The 21251-nt window shown below is 45.3% G+C and overlaps 1 protein-coding gene across 2 annotated transcripts in view; it reads right to left on the bottom strand.

Moving 5' to 3' along the window:
* The window catches only part of mapkap1 (MAPK associated protein 1), a 40541-nt gene extending 19676 nt beyond the window's left edge, over positions 1-20865 (bottom strand). Inside the window, exons 1-6 of one of the 2 annotated variants that reach the window (XM_080847277.1) lie at positions 20725-20865; positions 18319-18855; positions 14834-14923; positions 14388-14536; positions 9718-9890; positions 4631-4810 (exon numbers count right to left, since the gene is read on the bottom strand). In XM_080847277.1, the coding sequence (XP_080703403.1) occupies positions 4631-4810; positions 9718-9890; positions 14388-14536; positions 14834-14923; positions 18319-18598 (872 nt within the window). In that variant the 5' untranslated portion in view covers positions 18599-18855; positions 20725-20865. The remainder of the gene's footprint in view (positions 1-4630; positions 4811-9717; positions 9891-14387; positions 14537-14833; positions 14924-18318; positions 18856-20724) is intronic. The other variant, XM_080847278.1, reaches the window with a different exon arrangement.
* Positions 20866-21251: the final 386 nt, after the last annotated feature.

Here is a 21251-nt window from a genome sequence, read left to right as displayed (position 1 = left end):
TCTCAGCAGGCCCGGCCTTCATATTGGATTTAGTTGGTGGGGCTGTGGAGGGCTGCAGGCTCAGGAGGGGGCCCTTCTTTTTCTTTCTCCCTTTCTTTCTCTTTCTCTCTCTCCCTTTCTCTCTCCCTTTCTTTCTCTTTCTCTCTCTCCCTCTCTTTCTCTCCCTCCCTCTCGCTGATGTCCAGGGTTGAAGCCTGGCTCCAGGCTGGTCTCTGCCACATCAGTGGGCAGCTGCTCCTGAAGGTGGCAGTTGACCCACGGAGTGCGGCACGCCTCAGGAATCTGAACCTGAACCTCCAGCACTCAGGCCAGTAGAGCAACAACAAAAAAAATAAACAACAACAAACAAAACAAAAACAAAAAAAAACAAGATACACTTCCGCAAGAAAATGATAATGTGATTTGTGTGCAGTAATTGCGCTGCAGTAACAGTTGCCCGTTGACGACCTTACAAATAAAAAAGGTTTAAATCTCCCATCACCTGTTGGATGAGAGATAAATATAATCTAACGAGGCACAGGGCAGCGATCCCCTAACAGCAACGACCCACTGACATTCTGGCACACATAGGCAGACAACACGCACTCTCTTATTAAAACATTCATCCGTCAACGTCCAAAAACGCATTGATGCTCTCTATTCATTATGTTCAATACACCTTATCAAGATCAAGGAAGAACTCAGACACCTCGTTCCTCCGTCTGCTGTCTTTGCCTTCTCCACAGCAAGAGATGGCAATCGAGAGTCTTTTCATTAGTGGCGCCTCGGTGATGTAATGACCAACCGAGTGCCATTCGATTAAGTGACAGCCATGTTAGCCTACATTAAAAGATCATAAAGTGTTGAACCCTTTGGAGTCTGTGGGCTGTCAGGAACCTTTGAGGTAGGTTGAGGAGGTTTTATATATGCTATTATTTAGGACAAACTCAGCAACAATAATCTGAGAGCAGTAAGAATGACATTATTATAGCTTTTGGTTCAATCAACTTTAAAACACACAGACGAGCTGAGATATTGTAAAAAGACACTTAAGAGTTTGTGTTCAAGACTTCTGAACTCTGAACATTGAAGAATGACGAAGTGTGAAGTGTTAGCTACATATGAATGCTAATTAATTACTTTTATGTTTTGTTTAATTTGGTGGCCTATATCATGCATATGGATTACATTGGGTTGTCAGAGTTTTTACTATACATCATACCGATAGCCTGAGGATATTTATTGCGCTGACAAAAATGTTGGTTAAGCCTAAAATGATTCTGAATGTTTATGTAAATAGGCGAAGCACACATTTGTATGGGTATTTTATAACCATAAAAAGGGGATATAATGTGAAGACAACTACGAGTGGCTGTGTCCAATACAGCTGGCTGAAATATCATATGACAAGATAAAGCTATTCTGTTGCCTATTTGAAGTTGACCTTGCTAAAATAATCTAAATATGTATGCACAGTGACACTTTGGAGAGAATAAAAAAAAAACGTTAGCCTGTGTGTACCAATCACATGGTAGCAGAGCTGAGGTAAGCCATCTACCTGGCCTCTCTACCTGGCCTGTCTACCTGGCCTGTCTAGCTGGCCTGTCTAGCTGGCCTGTCTACCTTGCCTGTTAACCTGGTCTGTCTACCTGGCCTGTCTACCTGGCCTGTCTTCCTGGCCTGTCTTCCTGGCCTATCTATGGGCTAATCAACAGCATACCACCAGCCACTATCAAAGTTAGTCACCACAACACTTGTAAATCAACAAATCACACTAAGTACTCATAAACTGAATCCTCAATTGGATCGAATTAAAGTTCAAAGAGGAAATGTTCTTCCTCGCTGTCCTCACAGTGTAGTTACAGCCAGAGCAATGTTTGCTACTGCCTAAGTTGAACAGCCCGAGCGCTCACACTAGACTAGAACACACAGCCAGCTAAGAAAAAATACTCATGACTGGCTATGTAACACTACCTGTTGCATATACTACTACAACTTTCAATACTACTATCAGCACTACTACTTCTACTACCACTACTATTAATAATAATAATAACAATAATACTGAAGAAGAACATGATTGCTCACATAAAATCAGAAGCACGAGAGACAGCACACAGCTGGGTCTTCATAAGAACGGCGACTATTCACTCTTCAAAATACAAACAAATACACAAACTGACTGAAGTCAACAGCCATTCTGCGGATAAAACTACTGAAAACAATGTCTTTCCGTGAATTTAGCAATCCTAAAAAATACTTAATTTGAATATCTTATTTAAGGTTTGACTGAAAGACTAAATAGAATAGACCTGGGTCATTAAGGTCATTACAATTTTTGTATTCACATTAGGGTCATTAGGGCATTAGGATATAATTGTTTTTAGAAACACTCCTAATCTCAAATCTCATTAAAGCAGATAAAATGATTCAGTTCGGAGACACCTGCTTAGACAGTGGATCCTAACTTCATTAGCAGACGTAGTTCTCAGTTAGAAGCAGTGGGACGTCTTTGAGAGATATATGCTTATTCTGCATCTTTCCCCCTCTAATGGTACGGTCCGCCACAGACACTGCTGTAAGGCTCTTTGTTGTTCGCTCACCGTGTTTCTAGGTCAGTGCTGACCACCAGGAGCGTCCAAGCTACCGCTCCCCCCACCACCACCAAACCCTCTCAGCAGGTGCGTCACTCAAATTCTTCCCCCCGCCGTGAGCCAGGAACTATCTGGAACAGGAAGGCTCTTCAAACCCAATTAGTGATTACAAATTAAACAAGGGCCCTAAACGCTCTCGCGGACAAATTAACCAAACAGCTGATTAGTGCCCTTCCCAAAGCACAGCGTGGCATGAATCTAATTGAAAAAAACAACACTAAAAAAAAATTAAAAAAACAAAAACAAAGTAGGTGGAATATAGTAAGTAATAATAAGTAAATGCTGAGAACAGCAAAGGGGTTTTCTTTTTGTTTTTAATGGATGAGGCTGATTAATAACAGTCTTGGTTCTGGGGAGAAGGGTGGGGGCACTAACACAAAGTTCAGGCAGGCTTACAGGCCATCAATTACATGAGAGGAAAGTAGAGAAACAGAGAGGTACCAAACAAAGAAAAACATGGGACTTGGGCTGAATGTGGGGGCGAAAGTGGGGGTGAAAAATGTCTCCTAGCCCTTGCTTGGCCCGGACACAAACCATCTCTCCTCACTGTGGTCGACCGCAGATGCCAGACACTTATGGGAACGACCCGAGATGGTTTTTCCACCTCCACTGCTAGGATGAGAGCTTATGATTAAGGGACGGGGTAGGAGGGCGTCCGAACCCCACCCGCCTCAGCACAAAGCGCTCACTGTGCGCCGTGCCCGTAGCGGCGGGGGCCTAGCCGCTTAAACGTCAATGCGTTGCTCGGGCGCGACAGCGACGCCAGCTCGTTCACACAGCGGCCAACTGCCCTTCACTGTCAGAGCTGTTCCTGGTCGGACGGCAGAAACACAAACCAGCTTACCACTGAAGCAGAACAGAAACCACCACCACCACCACCACCCCCCTTCCAACCGCCCCACTCGCTTCCCGTTTCTGCCCATGGAGGAAAGGCGTAAAAGAACGGCTGAACTTTAGACCACGAAGCCAAAAAGGAAAGGAAACAGAAAAAGGGAGACATCGTTTGACGGACCACATCTGGCCATGGATCATACTGATTAAAGCAATGACGGCAAAAGCACTGGGGGGTGATTGCCCTCCTTCAGCTAATACCACAGCAGGTCTCAAATTACCCCCCCCCCCCCCACCTCAAAAACATTCCCGACCACTCAGATATGGTGCTTGTTTCCCCATGCCCCCCCCCCCCCCAATGAAAAATGGATTGCAGCCTAAAGCCATTGGAAAAGCCTACAGGAAACGAAGCTGTTGATCTAATTCTACTGCAATCATCTCATCATTATCAGAATATGTACAATGGAAAGAAAAAAAATAAATCTTATTCAAACAATACACGAGTCCTTGGAAACATAAGTTAAACCACATGACAACATGCGCTCCCCGAACACTTGCATTGCAACAACGTAGCTGCATGCTACCGGACACTTGGGGAGAAATCAGTCCAGATATAGAGGGGAGGAGGGGGAAGAGGTCTATGTTTGGTCTCACAGTGCAAGAACCTCCTCTTCTCTGGCTTGGGAGAAAAAAAATCCCTTGAGTAATTTCTTAATTGACGGCGGCTCTCTGAAGCTATTGTGACTGGAGAGAGAAATGACTGAGGATTAATGAAACGGAACGGGGAGGTTTGGGGTCGGCCTGTGCGCTTCTGAGTGTGTGTGTGTGTGTGAGAGAGAAAGAGCGGACATGAGCGTTGTGTGTGTGTGTGTACGTGTGTGTGTGTGTACGTGCGTTGTGTGTGTGTGTGTGTGTGTGTGTGTGTGTGAGAGTGTGTGTGCGTGTATGCGTGTGTGTGTGTGTGTGTCTGAGACTCTTTGTGCACGCAGTCTGTGTGTGTGTGTGTGGGTGTGGGTGTGTGCATTCCTGAAACAGTACATTATGTGCTCACTCTGTGTGTTCGTGTGACAGTACAGTGCAGTTGTACAATACAAGATTGTACAGTACCTATTGAATATGTGTGTGTGTGTGTGTGTGTGTGTGTGTGTGTGTGTGTGTACACTCACATTCTCACAAACAGCGACTGCTTAGCAGCCATGCCGGGGGAGGAGTACTTCTCGACGAGGGCCAGTGTGCTGAAGCCGAACTTGTGGATGGGCTCATTGGAGTCCAGCGGGGGGAAGTCCGTGTCCACCTCCCCGTCGTCCTCGGCGATGTGCAGGCAGTAGGCATTCACGTTCTCACTGCTCATGTGACAGAGGTGAGACAGAGAAACATAACCAAATCATAAATATAGATCTCCGTCTCTCCGCAAAGACTGAATTCACATACATCAAAGGTCAAGGGAAATTAACTTGGTTCCATAATACTAAACATAGAAAAGGGCCTGTGTGCTATAATGGACCAGCAGGATTACCTGATGAAGCTTTATACTTTGAATAATTAAGACTACGTAATTCTGGAAGTTTAACTAGCATATACTGGCATATACAGACAGAGGCGATCGGGCAAGGGAGTGCCAAGAGACTTTCTGAAAATTAGCCAACAGGGTTTCACATATCACAAACCACTAGCGAAGGTAAACAAGTTTGACACTTATTTCGATGGAACTTAGATAAACAGTAAGGCTGGCTTGAAATCAATTATGTAGGATAACCATTCTTCACCAGAGTGTAGCAATATAATTGTTATACATAATGACTCTCTTGACCGAGGTTTTTCATTAATCTCCAAATGACTGTCCCCATTGGACAGACAGCAAAGACACCACCGCAGTCCACCCCCGCCCCAACTCTACGTCCCCGTCCCCCTCCCAACCACTCCCTGTCTCTGTGCCCCCCAAATGCCTGGCCCGTCTCCAAGTTTCTAAGTCAACCCCGACAAAAGGGGCCATGACTGCCTCGGGCCCCCACAACAAACAACGCAAACATCCAGCAGGACAAACATGGACACGATTTATGCTGTCGGGCAATTAAAGATGGGGGGCAATTAAAGCAGGGGTAATTAAAATGGAAAACAGAGGGGGCACTGTAACGATGCGCCGGCTGCTGTCTGGGTATGCAGGGACTTCGATGATTCCCCCCCCACCGCCCCACCCCCACCCCATCCAAACCTGCTTTATTTGTTTGTGCGAAGTGATTGTTGACAATGGAGACTGCTAGAGGTGAGAGGTCATGTCTGTGCATGAAAGCTGCGGTCAATTTAAAGATTAGATCATTGTCGTTGTGTTTTGGTGTAGTCACATTTATGCATGGATATACCACAGGTTCATTTCTGTCTGCAAAACTTCAAAGCGGTTTGCTGAATTGCTGAACCCCAAAGAGGGGACTGTCCTATCAGAAAACAACATACTCTTGGAGGTGAAGCTAATACATTTTGAGTGAATTTCGCTGGGAAAATGTTGTTAATTAGCCAAGATTCGGCCAAGGACATGGAAATATTATCATGAGCCCACTTATGTCACTACCTATTAATTATAATTACTCTACCATATAGATCAAATCAAATGCCAGAGCACCCCTAAGGTCAAGTCAATTTTTTTACACTGGCTTAAGATTCTTGTGTAATTCATGCAGACCAAAAGGGCAGTCACTTTGAAGTGGCTGATATTACAAGCAGAGGCAGATCAGATACAGACCTAACGTGTTTTGTATGATAGGTTCAGCTCAGTTTAAATGTCATGATTAATTTGTAAATTGTTAATGTTCATTCTTTTTTTTATTTATTTCTGGGCTTTTTAGCCTTTATTTGGATAGGACAGTGAAGTATTTTGGACAGGAAGTGAGGAGGAGTGAAGAGGTAAGGAGAGGATTGGGAAACGACAGCAGGCCGGAATCATGTTCATTCTTGATCATTATTTGATGCAAGACGGTACTCAGTTTCCTACACTGGAGACTAGAGGTTGTGTGTGAGCGGTGGTGGTTTGTATGTGTGTGAGTGTGTTTGTTTGTATGTGTGTGTGTTTGTGTGTTTGTTTGGCAGGGGGGTGTTACAGCCTAATGTGAACGTTTGAGTGTAGTTTTGGGTCTGTATGGGTATGTGTGTGTATGTGTGACTGTGTCTGTGAGTATGTGTGACTGTGTCTGTGCGTATGTAAAAAAGTGTACTGTGTGAGTGTAAGTGTGTGTGAGTGTGAGTGTGAGTGTGAGTGTGAGTGTGAGTGTGAGTGTGAGTGTGTGTGTGTGTGTGTGTGTGTGTGTGTGTGTGTGTGTGTGTGTGTGTGTGTGTGTGTGTGTGTGTGTGTGTGTGTGTGTGTGTGTGTGTGTGTGTGTGTGTGTGAGTGTGTGTGTGTGTGTGTGTGTGTGTGTGTGTGTGAGTGTATGTGTGTGAGTGTATGTGTGTGAGTGTGTGTGTGTGTGAGTGTGAGTGTGTGCGATCGTGCAGTGACGGGGGTGGGTGGGTGTGTGTGTGTGAGTGTGAGTGTGAGTGTGAGTGTGAGTGTGAGTGTGAGTGTGAGTGTGAGTGTGAGTGTGAGTGTGAGTGTGAGTGTGAGTGTGAGTGTGAGTGTGAGTGTGAGTGTGAGTGTGAGTGTGAGTGTGAGTGTGAGTGTGAGTGTGTGCGATCGTGCAGTGACGGGGGTGGGTGGGTGTTGAGCCCGGAGAAGAAGTATCTTAATTTTGCCTGACACGCTCTCGCAGGCACGGCCTGAGTGGGAAGGACTGATTGTCAGAGCGAGTGTCAGGGCCAGTGCTGAGAGACACTGGGGACAGCCTGAGGGCCTAACAGCCATCTGAGAGAGACATCTCCCTCTCTCTCTTTCTCTCTCTTTCTCTCACTCTGTCACCTTCTCCATTCCCCCACACCCACCCTCTCCTCTCCTCTCCTCTCCTCTCCTCTCCTCTCCTCTCCTCTCCTCTCCTCTCCTCTCACTCTCACTCTCTTCTACCCACTCTCTTCTACCCACCCTCTCCTCTCCTCTCCTCTCCTCTCCCCATCCTCCTGCACACTAACCCACTCTCTTGCTCTCTCTCTTACTCACTCCCTCTCTGTCTTTCTCTCTCTTTCTCTCACTCTGTCACCTTCTCCATTCCCCCACACCCACCCTCTCCTCTCCTCTCCTCTCCTCTCACTCTCTTCTACCCACCCCATCCTCCTGCACACTAACCCACTCTCTTGCTCTCTTTCTTCCTCACTCGCTCACTTTCTTTCTTCCTCCCCCTCTCTCTCTCTACCTCCCATAACTACACCGCTACCTTCCTTGCTTCTTCTCTTTCTTGCTATCTTTCTGTCTGTGCTGCAACTCCAGGACTTCACACTTAAAAAGGACAATACTCTAACCAGCCAGCTCAATGACTAATTCGAAAAATAAACTAAACACTAAAATCCCTTAAGTCAGGCCGATAGATGATTCAGGGCTAACGGTTCGACTCACGATATACTAAAAGTAAGACTGTAAACAAACGCAGATCTCACAGTCCTTCTTAGGCATGCACATTTCCTGATTCTTCATTATTCCTTATTCCCATCCTTTTTAATTTGGCTCATGGCATCAATGTTCAATGAAAAGTGTGCTGTAACAACGCCCAAGTGCGTTTCAGTTCTAATGCTGTGAGACCACATGAGCTCCTGTGCCTCCCCCTTTCACCTCCCCTTGCCACAGCAACCATGAGCTCACCGTGGAGCAGCATCCACACCCCCTGGCCTGCCTTTCCTGGTCGACACAAGACCGCGGACGTTGTGATCGCGGTTTTGGTCTCAGTTTCAGAACCGTTACACCCCTACCCCTAACCAACGGTACCACAGTTGACTACACTATGAAGCACAGCATTACATAACAAAACACCCTGACTCAAATAACAGTGGGAGGCAACAGCTCATCTCATTCCCATTCCCCTGCACCCCTGCGGGCTCTCGTGGGGGCCTGGCGGCGGGCTGGCTGGCTGGCTGGCTGGAGGTGCAGGCTATCCAGCCCCAGTCCCAGCCCTCTATCTGGAGGCTCTCTATGGCGAAGCCCTCCTGGGAGACAGAAGGGAAGGGTGGGGGTGGGGGTGGTGGTGGGGGTCCTCTCATTGCTATGCTGTTCATGTCTCACCTCAGCCGCTGACTGTCAGGGCTGCTCTTTGTTGTGCTCTCTTTGGGACCCTGCTCTCGTTTTTTTGTTGTTGTTGTGGTTGCTACTGCTGCCTCTTTTTTTTAACCCCTAACCCCCCCCCCCTCCTCCCTCCCATTCTCCCTCTCCCTCCCGCTGACTCTATCCTTCTCTCTTATCCTTGCCATGTAACTCTATAGTTTGCTCTTGGAGCCCCTTGTTGTCTCAGCTCTTCTCTCGCTGGTTTTTATTACTGTATTCACTCTCAATCTAGCAAAATTATAAATCTTCATATTGTGCCACCAAGCAGGGAGCGCATTCTTGCGCTGAGCGGTGGCCAAACCGAGGTTACTATTCAACGCAGCGATGAGAGAGTGGGAGAGAGAGAGTGGGAGAGAGAGAGAGTGAGAGAGAGAGAGTGGGAGAGAGAGAGATAGAGAGGGAGGGAGAGGGAGAGGGAGAGAGGGAAAGAGAGAGAGAGAGAGAGAGACAGAGAGAGTGAGAGTGAGAGTGAGAGTGAGAGAGAGAGAGAGGCAGGGAAGCATAGCAGCTTGTGAAGTGAAAGGTCACTGCCAACACGGGCAGAGAGGACCTGAGGACAGAGAAAACAACCCAATACAGCAGGTGACTCTGGAGTGTAAAGAGTGACGAGAGTCAGCTGAGGGTCGCGAAGTCCACGAAGGTTCAGAGAACACCACAGCTAATGCTCCACTGCATTAAATGGCTGGTGGATGAAATGTGTGCATTTTGGTCCAGGTTGACAACATTTTTGAATATTGTAACACACTTTTACATGTATTCCACTTAGGCACAGGTACATGCATATGACGATGGCTTAGGCCGAAATGCGTCTGTGGATAAACTGGTCAAAATAAATAAGCAATGAGACAAGCTTGAGAGTGCGTTTTTTTTCTACTTTAAGTCTTTTTCACTCGCACCCAAAAGCGCCTTTATTCTGGAAATAGAGCGCGTCTATCGTTACACTTACATGCATATGTTTGAGCATGCCATTCACTGTTGGGTGGCTTACTCAAGTAATATACCTTAAGTAACGGAACCATATGGATCAAACGGAGGTGGGTAGTTTTAATACCGCTGGTTCAGGTGAACAGGGTGTGAACTCACTTGAGCTTGGGTTCCCGCCCCTCGCTGGTGTACTGCCAGCAGATCAGACCAATGAGGTCGTGAACCCGTGCGTTCGCCATGGTGACCACCGTCATGGGGTGCAGCTTCTCCTGAGCCGACTGCATCGAGAGGTAGACGTCGATTTTTTTGGTTGCTGTGGTACCTACATGGCCCTGGAGAAAGAAAAGGAAAAAAAAAGAACAGCAGCTTGAGTATGTTAAAGATCACAATCACATAATAATTTGGATCGTTTGACTTGAAACATTGAGGTCTAGATGTACTGCCGGCCGCCATTGGTGTATACTGAGACAGATGAGTAAATGCCTTGATATCTGTCACTTGTGAGCGAGAGTGCCAACGTGCAAGTGTGAAACAAACAAGCATGCGAAGGGGGGGAAACAGGTGCACGAGGAGGAGATGCGCAACACAAAAAAGATGTGACAACCTCCGCCCAATCCGCAGAAATGTCAGGAGGAGAAACAAAAGGCTGCTTTTCTCTCCAGAAAGGTGTGAGAGCCCCCGGCTGAAGCTAACACAAGGAGGCGGAGTGGAAACTCGCTCGACACCTCTGCGCACTCTCCACACCTCGGAGGAGGAGGAAGAGAAGAAGGAGAAGGAGGAGAAGAAGAAACAAGGGATGAGAGTCTTTCATCTCTGCATCTATTCAGCGGTCACGGTAGACCAAGTCACAGGCTTTGTTCTGTCTGCCTCCCTATTTGTTTTTGCAGAAATTATTTATTACTTAATTTTTTTTCCATTTGGGTGGGTGCGGGTAGGGGGGGGCCGGGGGGGGGGGGGGTTTCATCAGCTCGAGTGACATAATGGGGTTTGCTGCACGCTCCGTGCCTCACAGTGACAGCAGCGATCCCTTAAACGGGCGCGTTTATTGTTTTTTAATCGAGCCGGAGAGCTGCCGTTGCCAGGCCTCCTTTCTCAGCTGACCCGCGGATAATGATGCATCCGCGGCCTCGTCGGCAGCGCAAAACGCCAAATTATAAAGTCATTTGGAGCGCCAAACGCCCGCTCCTGCTCCCCGCCATCAAAGGCAGGAAGGGGGGGGGATCCAGCTGTTGCCACAGGGTCCGGCAGACGCCGGTCGGCGCGCATCACGGCGCTGTGTAAAGCTTGTGGATAATGTATTTACGCCTTCATCATGGTTTAGCCCCGTTCACCTATGCAAGGCAATAAATACTCATAAACACAAAACACCCTGATGGGGCGATTCAGTGTCTGAGCGAGACAGACCAGCGGCATATGTAATTAGTTTGTTATGCATGTTGCGGCTTGGGCCAAATGTGGTCATGTCACATTTAAGCGTTGGTCAATGCAGCTACTTATGCCAAGACAAACGGGACGGGGGGGTAGGGGGGGGGGAGCAGCGCCTCGGAGGAGTGAGTTATTGGACTGGACGGAAAGGGGGTCCTCCCAATCCATGATATCCGTCAGGGAGGTGATTTCCTCGGAAACCCTGCACGGCCAGGTGGGAATATTTTCCGGGTGATGGAGAAGGGGGAAAGACGCCAGGGCTGCCGCATGAACCCGCGTGGAGAGAGGAGGAGAGATTACTGCCTGACACCGATGGTCAGACGATCCGTTCCTATAAAAATGGCTCAGATTAAAATGTCTATGGAGAGAGAGACACACACACACACACACAGGGAATGGAAGAAATAGCCGAACATCTAATTCTCTCACTTACTGGCTACATTCTGACACGAGCAGTGACTCCGATGATTAATGCGTGAATAACACCCTGAAACGTAATAGTCAAAAAATGTATTTGTGTTTCGAAACGGGGGAGTGGGGGCTGCAGCTTTGGAGGGGAGACATTTTAAGAAGTCCCAAACAGATGATGACACTGCAGCAGTGATTCTGATGATCCACCATTTCATCAAGCTCAGTCTGCACAGGGCTGCTCTCCGAACCCCTTTAATGCCAGTGTACATAATATACTATACAAATAAAGGTTCCTTGCCGTGCATTGCCCTTATATGTTCATTGTGTTAACACTACAGTACAGAGTCTAGTGTTTGGGATTGAAAATTGTGTTTTGTAATAATAGACGATCGCACATTATTATAGCAGAGCAGAAATAACCAATATGTGCATGAAATTAAGCTAGTTCCTCTCATATCCTCATCGACTTTAGAACTCCCCCCTTTAAACAACCAGAGGATGCATTCATCAAACAGGATGTGATTGCACTTTGCTAAGAAGAACAGCATTTTTTAATAACATTCACTAAGTGTAAAGCACTTGTAACCAGAATGCCGTTTAGAGGACAATTACTCATCCATGCACAGGTCATTTGAGAAGAAACTAAACCTGCTCTTAAATCAAGAGACGGTCACCTGGAAATGTCTGTTGCTCACTTTGGCTGTAGAGTGTGGATCGTCGCTCTCTTTCATAACTGACCCGCGCCTGAACTCAAGCGTATTTAGCACTGCCATGGGGAGTGACAGCTGAGCAGCCTGAGAGCCTTTCCCTTGTGATATCAAGAGGCTCAGTTGTGAACTAATGTTCCATGGTCTTTATTTAGCACCAGACTGACCAACATCACTAATTAGGCTAGTCTGTTCCTCCACGTCTTGGACATCCAAATGCTATTTCTACTCTGACTATGCTGGGACTTCTATAGATAAAAAAAAAAGTGTTATAAATTATAAATGTAAAAACATAATTTAGCGTTTTTTTCGTTTTTGAACATAACCATACACAGGCATGAAGCACACGGTTCATAATGGGAAAACCAATGTAATGTTAATGATGAAGGTCCAAATATGTTTTTAAAAACAGTCTAAATGCTTTCTACATACTTGTGTGACTGTTAATTAGATGTCTTGCCTTTAGCCTTGTTACCTAGACATTTACTTATTTTTTCGCATGTGAAGGTTAAAACCTTTGTAGTTCTGTGTTAACCACCATTTTGTTTCAACACTTAAGTTGCATCTGGAAGTTTTAGAACACAAGGCTTTCTTCATGTTCTACCCTTTAAAGCGACATGGGCATGAACAAATTAAGTTGTCCAGTAGGTTACAATCGGGTCTGACAACACTACCTCAACCCCTCTTTGTGCATCACTCCGACTGAAGAGCAGCCAGGACACACTTAAGGATTAAAAATAAAACAAAAGATTGCCCGTTGATTATTATCTTGTCATCTTGACTGGCCTTGGGCGTTTCAATCACATCCCGAACCCCCTTTTAAGCAAGTTGGATTGTCGCCAATAAAATCTCATCTCTCTCCGCACTCCGAAGCAGCCAACTCTCGGAACTCTGCCCCCGCACTTGCACTTTAATTGTATCCCTCTGTTGTAATAAAGGCCTGTGATGTAATAAAGGGCTAATGTCTCCATGGGAAGAAAATGGAGTGTGGAGAGGCTGGTGGCATGTGAACGCCTCGCCGCACTGACAACCTGCCATTACCTCAGCGGGGGGGGGGGGGGGGGGGGGGGCAAACCAGAGGCCCCCCTTTCAGACGAGAGCCCGGAGCCCCTTATAGCCCTGCTGCTCTCTGGCCCTGCTGGAGTTCAATTTGTTATAAGCGGCAAACCTGAGTAGCGAGCGAGCGAGCGAGCTACATTCTCTCTTCTTTTCATTTCTTTTTTTCTCTTCCCTTCCCTCTCCTCTCCTCACTTAACGCAAGGGGCACTCAGGTAAATTAGAAGTTCTATTTTAAAAGTCAAGCGCAGATGTGGAAAAGTGAGAACATGCAAATTAGCCTGGGAGTAAGAACGGCATTGAGAGCAAATGTGATTATTACACTTCCGCTGGGCTTTTGTGATGCATTCCTCAGTGTGCTTCTTTTGAACAGTGCATGAAAACAGATCCCAACGTATACAATTATTTCAGCACAAGGTCAAAGCACCGGAATATTTAAACATAAAAAAGTTAAAAACATGTAAAACTAAGGTTGTAAAATGCACTCTCACTTTGGCTATTCAACACAAAAACACAAACAACAAACAGAAGCAAAAGCACAAACACCTCCTGGACACAAACCCAGTGAGCGAAGAACAAATAAATGCAAAACCTCCCCATCCTTTTCCGTGCTCCACCTGTCGGCACATAAATCTCCGAAACGCCAGCCTAATTCGATCCGCATCCCGCCGCTGACACTCCGCGCTGCAAATTTCATTACGCCGACTGTACTTTTTAACTGCTGTCAGAGTCAAACGGGGTTCATGTAAACATCGGCCCAGGGCCCGGCGAGCGCTCGCCTCCCATTACGCCCGTCTTAAATCACGGTCCTGCCATGAATCTTAATCTGCCACTGATGCTGTTAGAGGTACGGACGCACATATCACACACACACACAGAGCACGACAAACACAAATACACACCACACTCATCCTCCAAGTCCTCTCACTCGCACACACACACGCACGACAATTAACCCAACCCCAGCAATTTACAAACCACTTTAGTGCTCGCCTTTTTTTCTTCTTTTTTTTTATCTCCAAGGAGCTCAGAGATAAAATATAAAAATGACAGATGACACATTATCCGGCGTGGGGTAACCACCCTCAAAAACATCCCTCAGGAGGCATAATGTCAGGTGGCACCACAGCTCTGCCAACTCAGCTGCCTTTTCCAGGAATGTAAAGAGCATCGAGCATCACGAATAGCAAACGAAAAAAAAAATCAATTCCGCATAGGTTAGCACGTTACCTTGCCATCGAATTTGGAGTACTCGTTGAAGGGGTTGTTGAGCTGCTGAGGACACTGCTCCAGCCTCAGGGAGAGGGTAGACTTGGTGCCCATGCTCCGAGGCCGCTCCTTGAAGTCCTTCTTCTCAAACAGCGAGCCTAAATCTTCCGCTGTGGGAACAAGGAGAAGTATACAGAACAGTCAGAGATGGATCCATATTTTCCAAGCAACTTCCACAGACACTAGCGTAGCTATGTCAGTTATCGGACAGTGTCAAACATCGGCCATTCTGTTAAACAATCAAAATGCTAAATTTAATAATGGGTTAACAATCTATAACTTCAGTTTAATAATGGATTCACATGACAACGATAATGCTTGCCGATAACACACGCTGTCCGATAATAAACACTGTTAAGATAAAGAGCTTGCTGTTATTAGACCTAAAAGGATGTAAAGGGGGATACCTGACTGGGAAGAGGATCTCTCCTTCCACTGGATGTTTTTGCACTTGATCTGGTTTTGTCGCTCCTTCCTCAGTCGTTCCAGTCTTTGAGCTAAAGTACGAAGACAGCAATATTACTGGACAGTAGAGAATCACAGTGACCACAGACAGTCCCATGAACACATTACAGCCCATAGAACATGTCTAGACCACTGGACAACACTGAAGCTGTAAGACCCATTACCTACCAGGTATCAGAGTGAAACTGTGTTGAAGAATACAAGATCCTTGTTATAAACATATGAATACAAAACACAAATACTTTCCTTTAATAACATTGAGCATACCCAATAATGGGCAAACGAACCAAAAGAAAAATTACAATTGTTTCCAGTTTGACTGTTTTCTAAGCAGTTATGCAGGGATACAGATCAGACATTCCCATCACTTACACCTTTAAAACAGGTTTGAGGATTAGCGTGTGGTGGTTCTCAGCCAAACCTTTCCTCGAAATTTAACCTGGATTTCAATTTCTGGGGCTGGTATTGACCATCCTTCAGAGCGTGGTGCTGTTTGCCATCTCTTTAAGAGCGGTGTCAGCACCTGTCTGGCACGCCACCCAATCGTTTGGATGGATATGTGGTGAGGGCTATCAGCGACATCACGCGTCACAAATCGCTTCGCCGATAGTTTATGGCACTATCCGTCAAATGACCATCACGCCCGGCTGAGTGATAGTGTCACAGTAGGTACTATGTCAGCACATCCACCTCCGTAGGAAGACACTGGCCAATCCCGCCCAGCAGATTCAGACCACTCCTTTAGACGCTAAAGTGCAATCATCTCTGACTGCTTTTCAATACAATGGTGTTCGTTTCATTCATTATGTGGCTGGCAAATTGTAAAGGTTGAGCATGTACACCAAAGGCTTTTGTAGGGCACAAAAATCTTTAATTAATAGTACACGTTACTACACAAAGGAAAAGAAAGTGAAATTCAAATTGTTTCTAAGACAAAGATACATTTTGATTTTATTATAAAGTACACTTGATTGTTTAATTTTGCCTTTACTTGAAGACATTTAACTGTTTGATGTTTCTCATTTCCTAGTGTGTTACATTGTAAGTGCAAGTGTTCTGATTGCCTACCAATGCAATTTGCTAAAAGCTATTTGTCTAACCTTAAAACGTACACATACTTTTATATTAATCAAACTATTAGGTCTTCAAAGATATTAAAGTTGACAAAAATGGACTTCAAACTAAGCGCTTGTCCTTCTCAACGTATCCTCTTTGGACTTCATAAAATAATAACCCCTGACTATCATTCTCCTTATTAAAGGCCGCTGTGAAATCTAACCTTGTGTTTATTTATTTTACCAACCAATAACAGCCTCCACATAGCCATCAGTCTGGGTAAGAAAAGCACCCTATATAGTGGTGGTGGTAGTAGTGTTGGTGGTGGTGGTGGTGAAAGTAGTGGTGGGGATAGAGATATGGTTCATCTGCTTGCTTTGCTTACCGGCAGCCACTGCTTTCTCCTGCCCTTCTTGATGTCCTGGTAAGATATTCCCTTTAGATGCTTCTCAGATGAGGCACTTAAGAGCTGTAAACTGCCCCAGCGACCCAAAACCCCGGAGAGCCAAAAGGAGATCTTTCCAGCAGATACCTTTGGACTTCCTTTTGATTCTTTCACAAACCCCCCCCCCCAGGGCACACACACACTGAACCTTAAACTCTATAAAGCACCTGGGCTGCCCCTCAACCCAACCTTAACCCCATAAATCACCTGCTACACACTGCTCCATTTTGGTCCGCGAGGCCAGTCATTTGATAATAGTTTGGTGGTAGTCAGATGCTCTCCTGATGTGGCCGACATCTCGAGGGCAAGGTAAAGATTCACCCATATGGAAAAAAAGCTCCTTTATGAGGGCATACCCACATCCCAGCACTCATCACACTCATCACAACACCCACTAAATACTGGCACAGAATCTGACTGCAGAATAATGCCCCCAAACATTCTAACAAGGGCCATGTGTTCCTGACTGAATTTGCCATACGTGCAATACACTCACTGGATACTGTGATTGCTATGATGATATTGTGGTATGAAATTGCGATTTCTTTGTGCAATTTTAGTGTCTCTCTCACTGCTTGTGCTTGATGTTTCAACCTATGGAAATGAATACCTACCCTAGATAGTGTACTGTATATACCAGATTAAAAACACTTGTCATACTCATATGAAGTCATTAGTCATATTCATATGAACCATATGTGTTGAGTAGCCTACATTATTCATCCAGGAGTAATGATTACCAATTACTTTCCACGGATATATAGGCCTAGGCGTGTCCAGTGCGGTCACAGTCTAAAGACATATATTTGAGATTAGGTCATAGTAATAGTTCCTATTGATGCATATATATGAGGAAACGGAAAACAATGGGATAGGCCAACATTAAAAATAAGAAACAGTATTCTGTTCCTGTTTGTTGTACTGTTGGCCAACCATTGTCTTGGATTTCCGGGTTAAGGTGCAGGCCTGCATCAGTTAATCCAATTATTGCAGTGTCATTGATCTAATCAGTCAATTCTGTGCCCAGCATGATCTTATCTTATCTATCTTTCCACAACAACCAAAAATACTTCAACATGACACAATCCCAAGGAATCATTTTCACTAATTGACGAAGAATCAATGTGAAACAGCCTAATCTCTGATTACGATCACAACAAACTGCAACTTTCAACACACAAATCCTCAACACACAAAGTCCACTCGAGAGAGTACCCACCTACAACCTTTAACATCAAGAGGAATTAACCTACAATACCTGCAGCTTATCCATTCTGCTCATTTCAATCTAATCAAGGGAGCCGACTTGACTGCATACGCTGCCAATGAACAACTCCCTCTGATAATTCCCTTGCAAGATGTGAACCAACAACTTGGAGGAGGTTGCCGGTTCAGCTCTCATCTTACTGACCACACTCATCTGTTAAAGGTTCCCCAGTACATTTGGTGTCCTCAACAGCAAAGACAGGCGATCCTTTTCAGTGGCCATTTACACGACATATGTCTACAAGTTTGTTTACTTGGCGGACGACCTGTGGCATCTCTTACAGGAAAGTGGTACCTAGCACCAGCTAGCTCTCTGCAAATGCTACGTTACATCAATACAAAAAGAAATGCTAGAAGAAATCCAATGTTTTCCCTGTTGTCCTCCATGCTGCATATCATATTGGGTATGAGAGAAAGCTTCAATCGGAGGATTTACTTTAATAGCTTATATTTCTAACTTTTTCCATTTCTCGGGCTAGAGTGACTTTTGTGGAATTTCGTGCTCCTGTACCATGTTCCAGATGTCGCCACAGGTTCCCACTTAAGACATTCTACAGATATGATCTCCACTAAAAACCACTGATGAGGATTCCCGGTCCCATTCCTCCCCCATTAACAGCACACAAGCATCTGCACACATGGCACCCTGGAGTCTCTTACCTGTGTTGGAGCGCCGGCGGATGCCAAAATCCCAGCTGGAGGTGATGTCCATGGACTGGGAGAGATCACAGGACTGGCCCTCACTCCCACTCCCACTGTCCCCGAACTGGCCCGAGCCAAAGGCCAAGCCTCCGCCCCCGGACAGGCTGGTGGACTGGCACTTCTCCAGGTCCACGTCGTGGTCAATCAGCACCATTTCGCACATGCCCGTGTCATCGCTGGTCACATGGGATTGCCGGATGTGGGCCAGGATGATGGTGGGGTTGTCCAGGAACGCCATCGTCACGCGTCGTCTTCTCTCTCGCCCTCCACTCACTCTCTCCCTGCCGTCCTTCTCTCACTCTCCGTCCTCCTCGTCCTCTCTCGAACTCTCACTCTCTCTAGCGCTCTCTTTCTATGTCTCCCTCTCTGGATACACTGGGGGCTACTTCCGCTTGGAGGAAGCTGGAGTTGCTTCACTGACGAGGTCCTCCTCTTCTCTGTCCGCCCAACGTTCGTGTTATTTTCTCCTCTCCATGGTGCACCGCTCAGGCTGGCCTGTAGAGACAGCGGACAAAGCAAACGTCTCACTCTCAGCTGGCATCCCAAGCACTACTCCAAGCCCTCCACATCTTCCATTCTGCGTTGCTTCTGGTAAACAAACATTAACGCCTGCACAGGTACTCCCCTATCAATCCCAAATCACAGGGCAATTAGTGAGAGCATGGTTATGAGCGGTGGAATGAATGTACTCACAGCATAGCATAACATCAGGTACAGGTTCTTTTATTTCTCAAAAGGGTCTTGAAAACCAAAGCACACCCCCCCCAATATCTTCTCCACACAGCTTCAGAAGTTCATAAATATTAAAGTATGTATTTAGTGAGATGACGAGACATAGGACAGTGGGGAAGAAAGTGGATGAAACTTTGAAAAGGACATCCCCACATGCCAATAACTCTGGGAGATCTATGGAATCTCCTAGGTCTTTGCCTCATCATAAGATCATATTTTGTGCAAGAGATTTTTTTTCATATGAAACATAAAACCTTCCACTGTGCTGATGCTGATCATGTCTGATCATATCTGAATTTAAGATCAGACCACAATTATGTTTCAGTTATTATTCAGATATTATAGAACTACATCAGATGACTAGGATGTCTCACATTTAAATCAATGGTGATGCATTGTGAAGTGTTTTTGCCATGTCTTAAATCACACTGAGAAGTTCTGCTTTCTGCAAAATCACTTATTAACTTTGTCCATCTGAGCAAGTACCTCAAACTAACTTGTAAAGGTCCAAAATACATTTTGCACATTATCTCTACACACTACACACTACTCTTCTTTATCTGGCATTCAAAAGGTAGATCTTCCCAAGTAGTTTAACACTTACCACGATGCCAAGTAACCCCAAGAAGAATTACAACCACAATAAGTCACTCAGTCAAAGCTGACAGTATAAAAAAATCCAAATAGCAAGTATCAAACACACGTATACAAATGAATATTCACTGGCCATTTCTGACTTTACTGTCCATAACAAAGTCTGGTGGCCTGTTACATTAACACCCAAATGCAACTTCCCAGGCACATACGGATACTAGCTTCGTTAACAGCGGGAACTGAATAAATGACCTTGGTTCTGTTTATGCCACACTTAAGAAAATATGACCCACAAGCACACAGTAAACACGTAACTGTAGCTGGATACGCATAGGCCTACCTTACGCTAAGAACCAGTTATCCAGGCTGGGTATTAGTAGGGGCATCACACTGTTGACAAGTTCAACACCCCAGAGAAATGCATACAGGACGAATGCAACATGGCGTATCTGGCAGTAAGCTACTGCCACACAGTTAGTTGACTGACAACCATATCGTTTGATAATTTCGAAAAAAGTACATCGATAAAGGTTGGCTGTTTTACAAGCTAGCTTGATAGCTAGCCTGCAAGCTAGTTTGGGTGGGTACTCTGTCTGCATTTGAGCTGGCCTACATCACAGCTTCTCGGCAAGGATACTCACGTATCATCTTGACAGCAATTTAATCATTTTAGAAGACGTACATATGCCGTATGCAGTCGGGAGCCAAAAGATAGACTGTTATAGACACATTAGCACTTCATTAAGCTAGTGTCGTAATAACCGGCACACTGTCGATTAATTTGATATCAAATGTTAGCAGGCTTATGGGTTCTTGCATGAAAAGAGTACTCAGCAAATGCTGTGGCACACTGACAAGTCAGCAATCAATTACTTATGTCAACAAGGCTAATAAGGCGTAAAGTATTACCTGTGTTACTTGGCATTGTCGCTTGTTGATGTTATATTTAGCGGCTAGGCTAATGTTAGGCCTTACCACATTTGAGTGGCTAAGAGTATTGTATTTAGTAAGCTAGCTAGCTAGGGCATTTGTACCTACCTTTATACATGCCTAATCCACGGAAGGGAAGGGTTGAGAATACGCAGAATCATCTGTGCATACGTCCAAGTACATGGTCTCATTTCACCAACGGTAGTATAACTGCTCAGCATTCAGAAAATAATAACAGACTCATGTATTTCCTCTGTTGTTTCCATATGTAGTCGACTATGCTATTTCCGTCTACTTACCCTCATACAGGAAGTATACAGACCACAAAGGAGGAGTATCATGAAAACAACGCAGGTGAATGTGATAGACAAGCAAATAAGCCAATGAGCATTCTCTTTTAAGTGATGGACATTTTGGAGAACCAATGGTCATGATCTGCTCTTTTTTTTCACTTGAAAAACGGGTTATTGAGTTCATTTTTCTCTTTTTTTAAGGATTCAACTGAACTGGCGGAGTTGGATTAAACAAAACTACCGCCTAGTGTTTCTGTTATGTCTTAAATGAAATATATTTTTCTATTACAGACACATGGTAACATGATGTTAAGGATGTGTGTGGCTGTGTTCCATAGCGTT

This window comes from Sprattus sprattus (genome assembly GCF_963457725.1).
Source record: "Sprattus sprattus genome assembly, chromosome: 11".
Classification (NCBI taxonomy): Eukaryota; Metazoa; Chordata; class Actinopteri; order Clupeiformes; family Clupeidae; genus Sprattus; species Sprattus sprattus.
The sequence above is the reverse complement of the archived record's forward strand: the minus strand, read 5'-3'. Positions and strand labels throughout refer to the sequence as shown.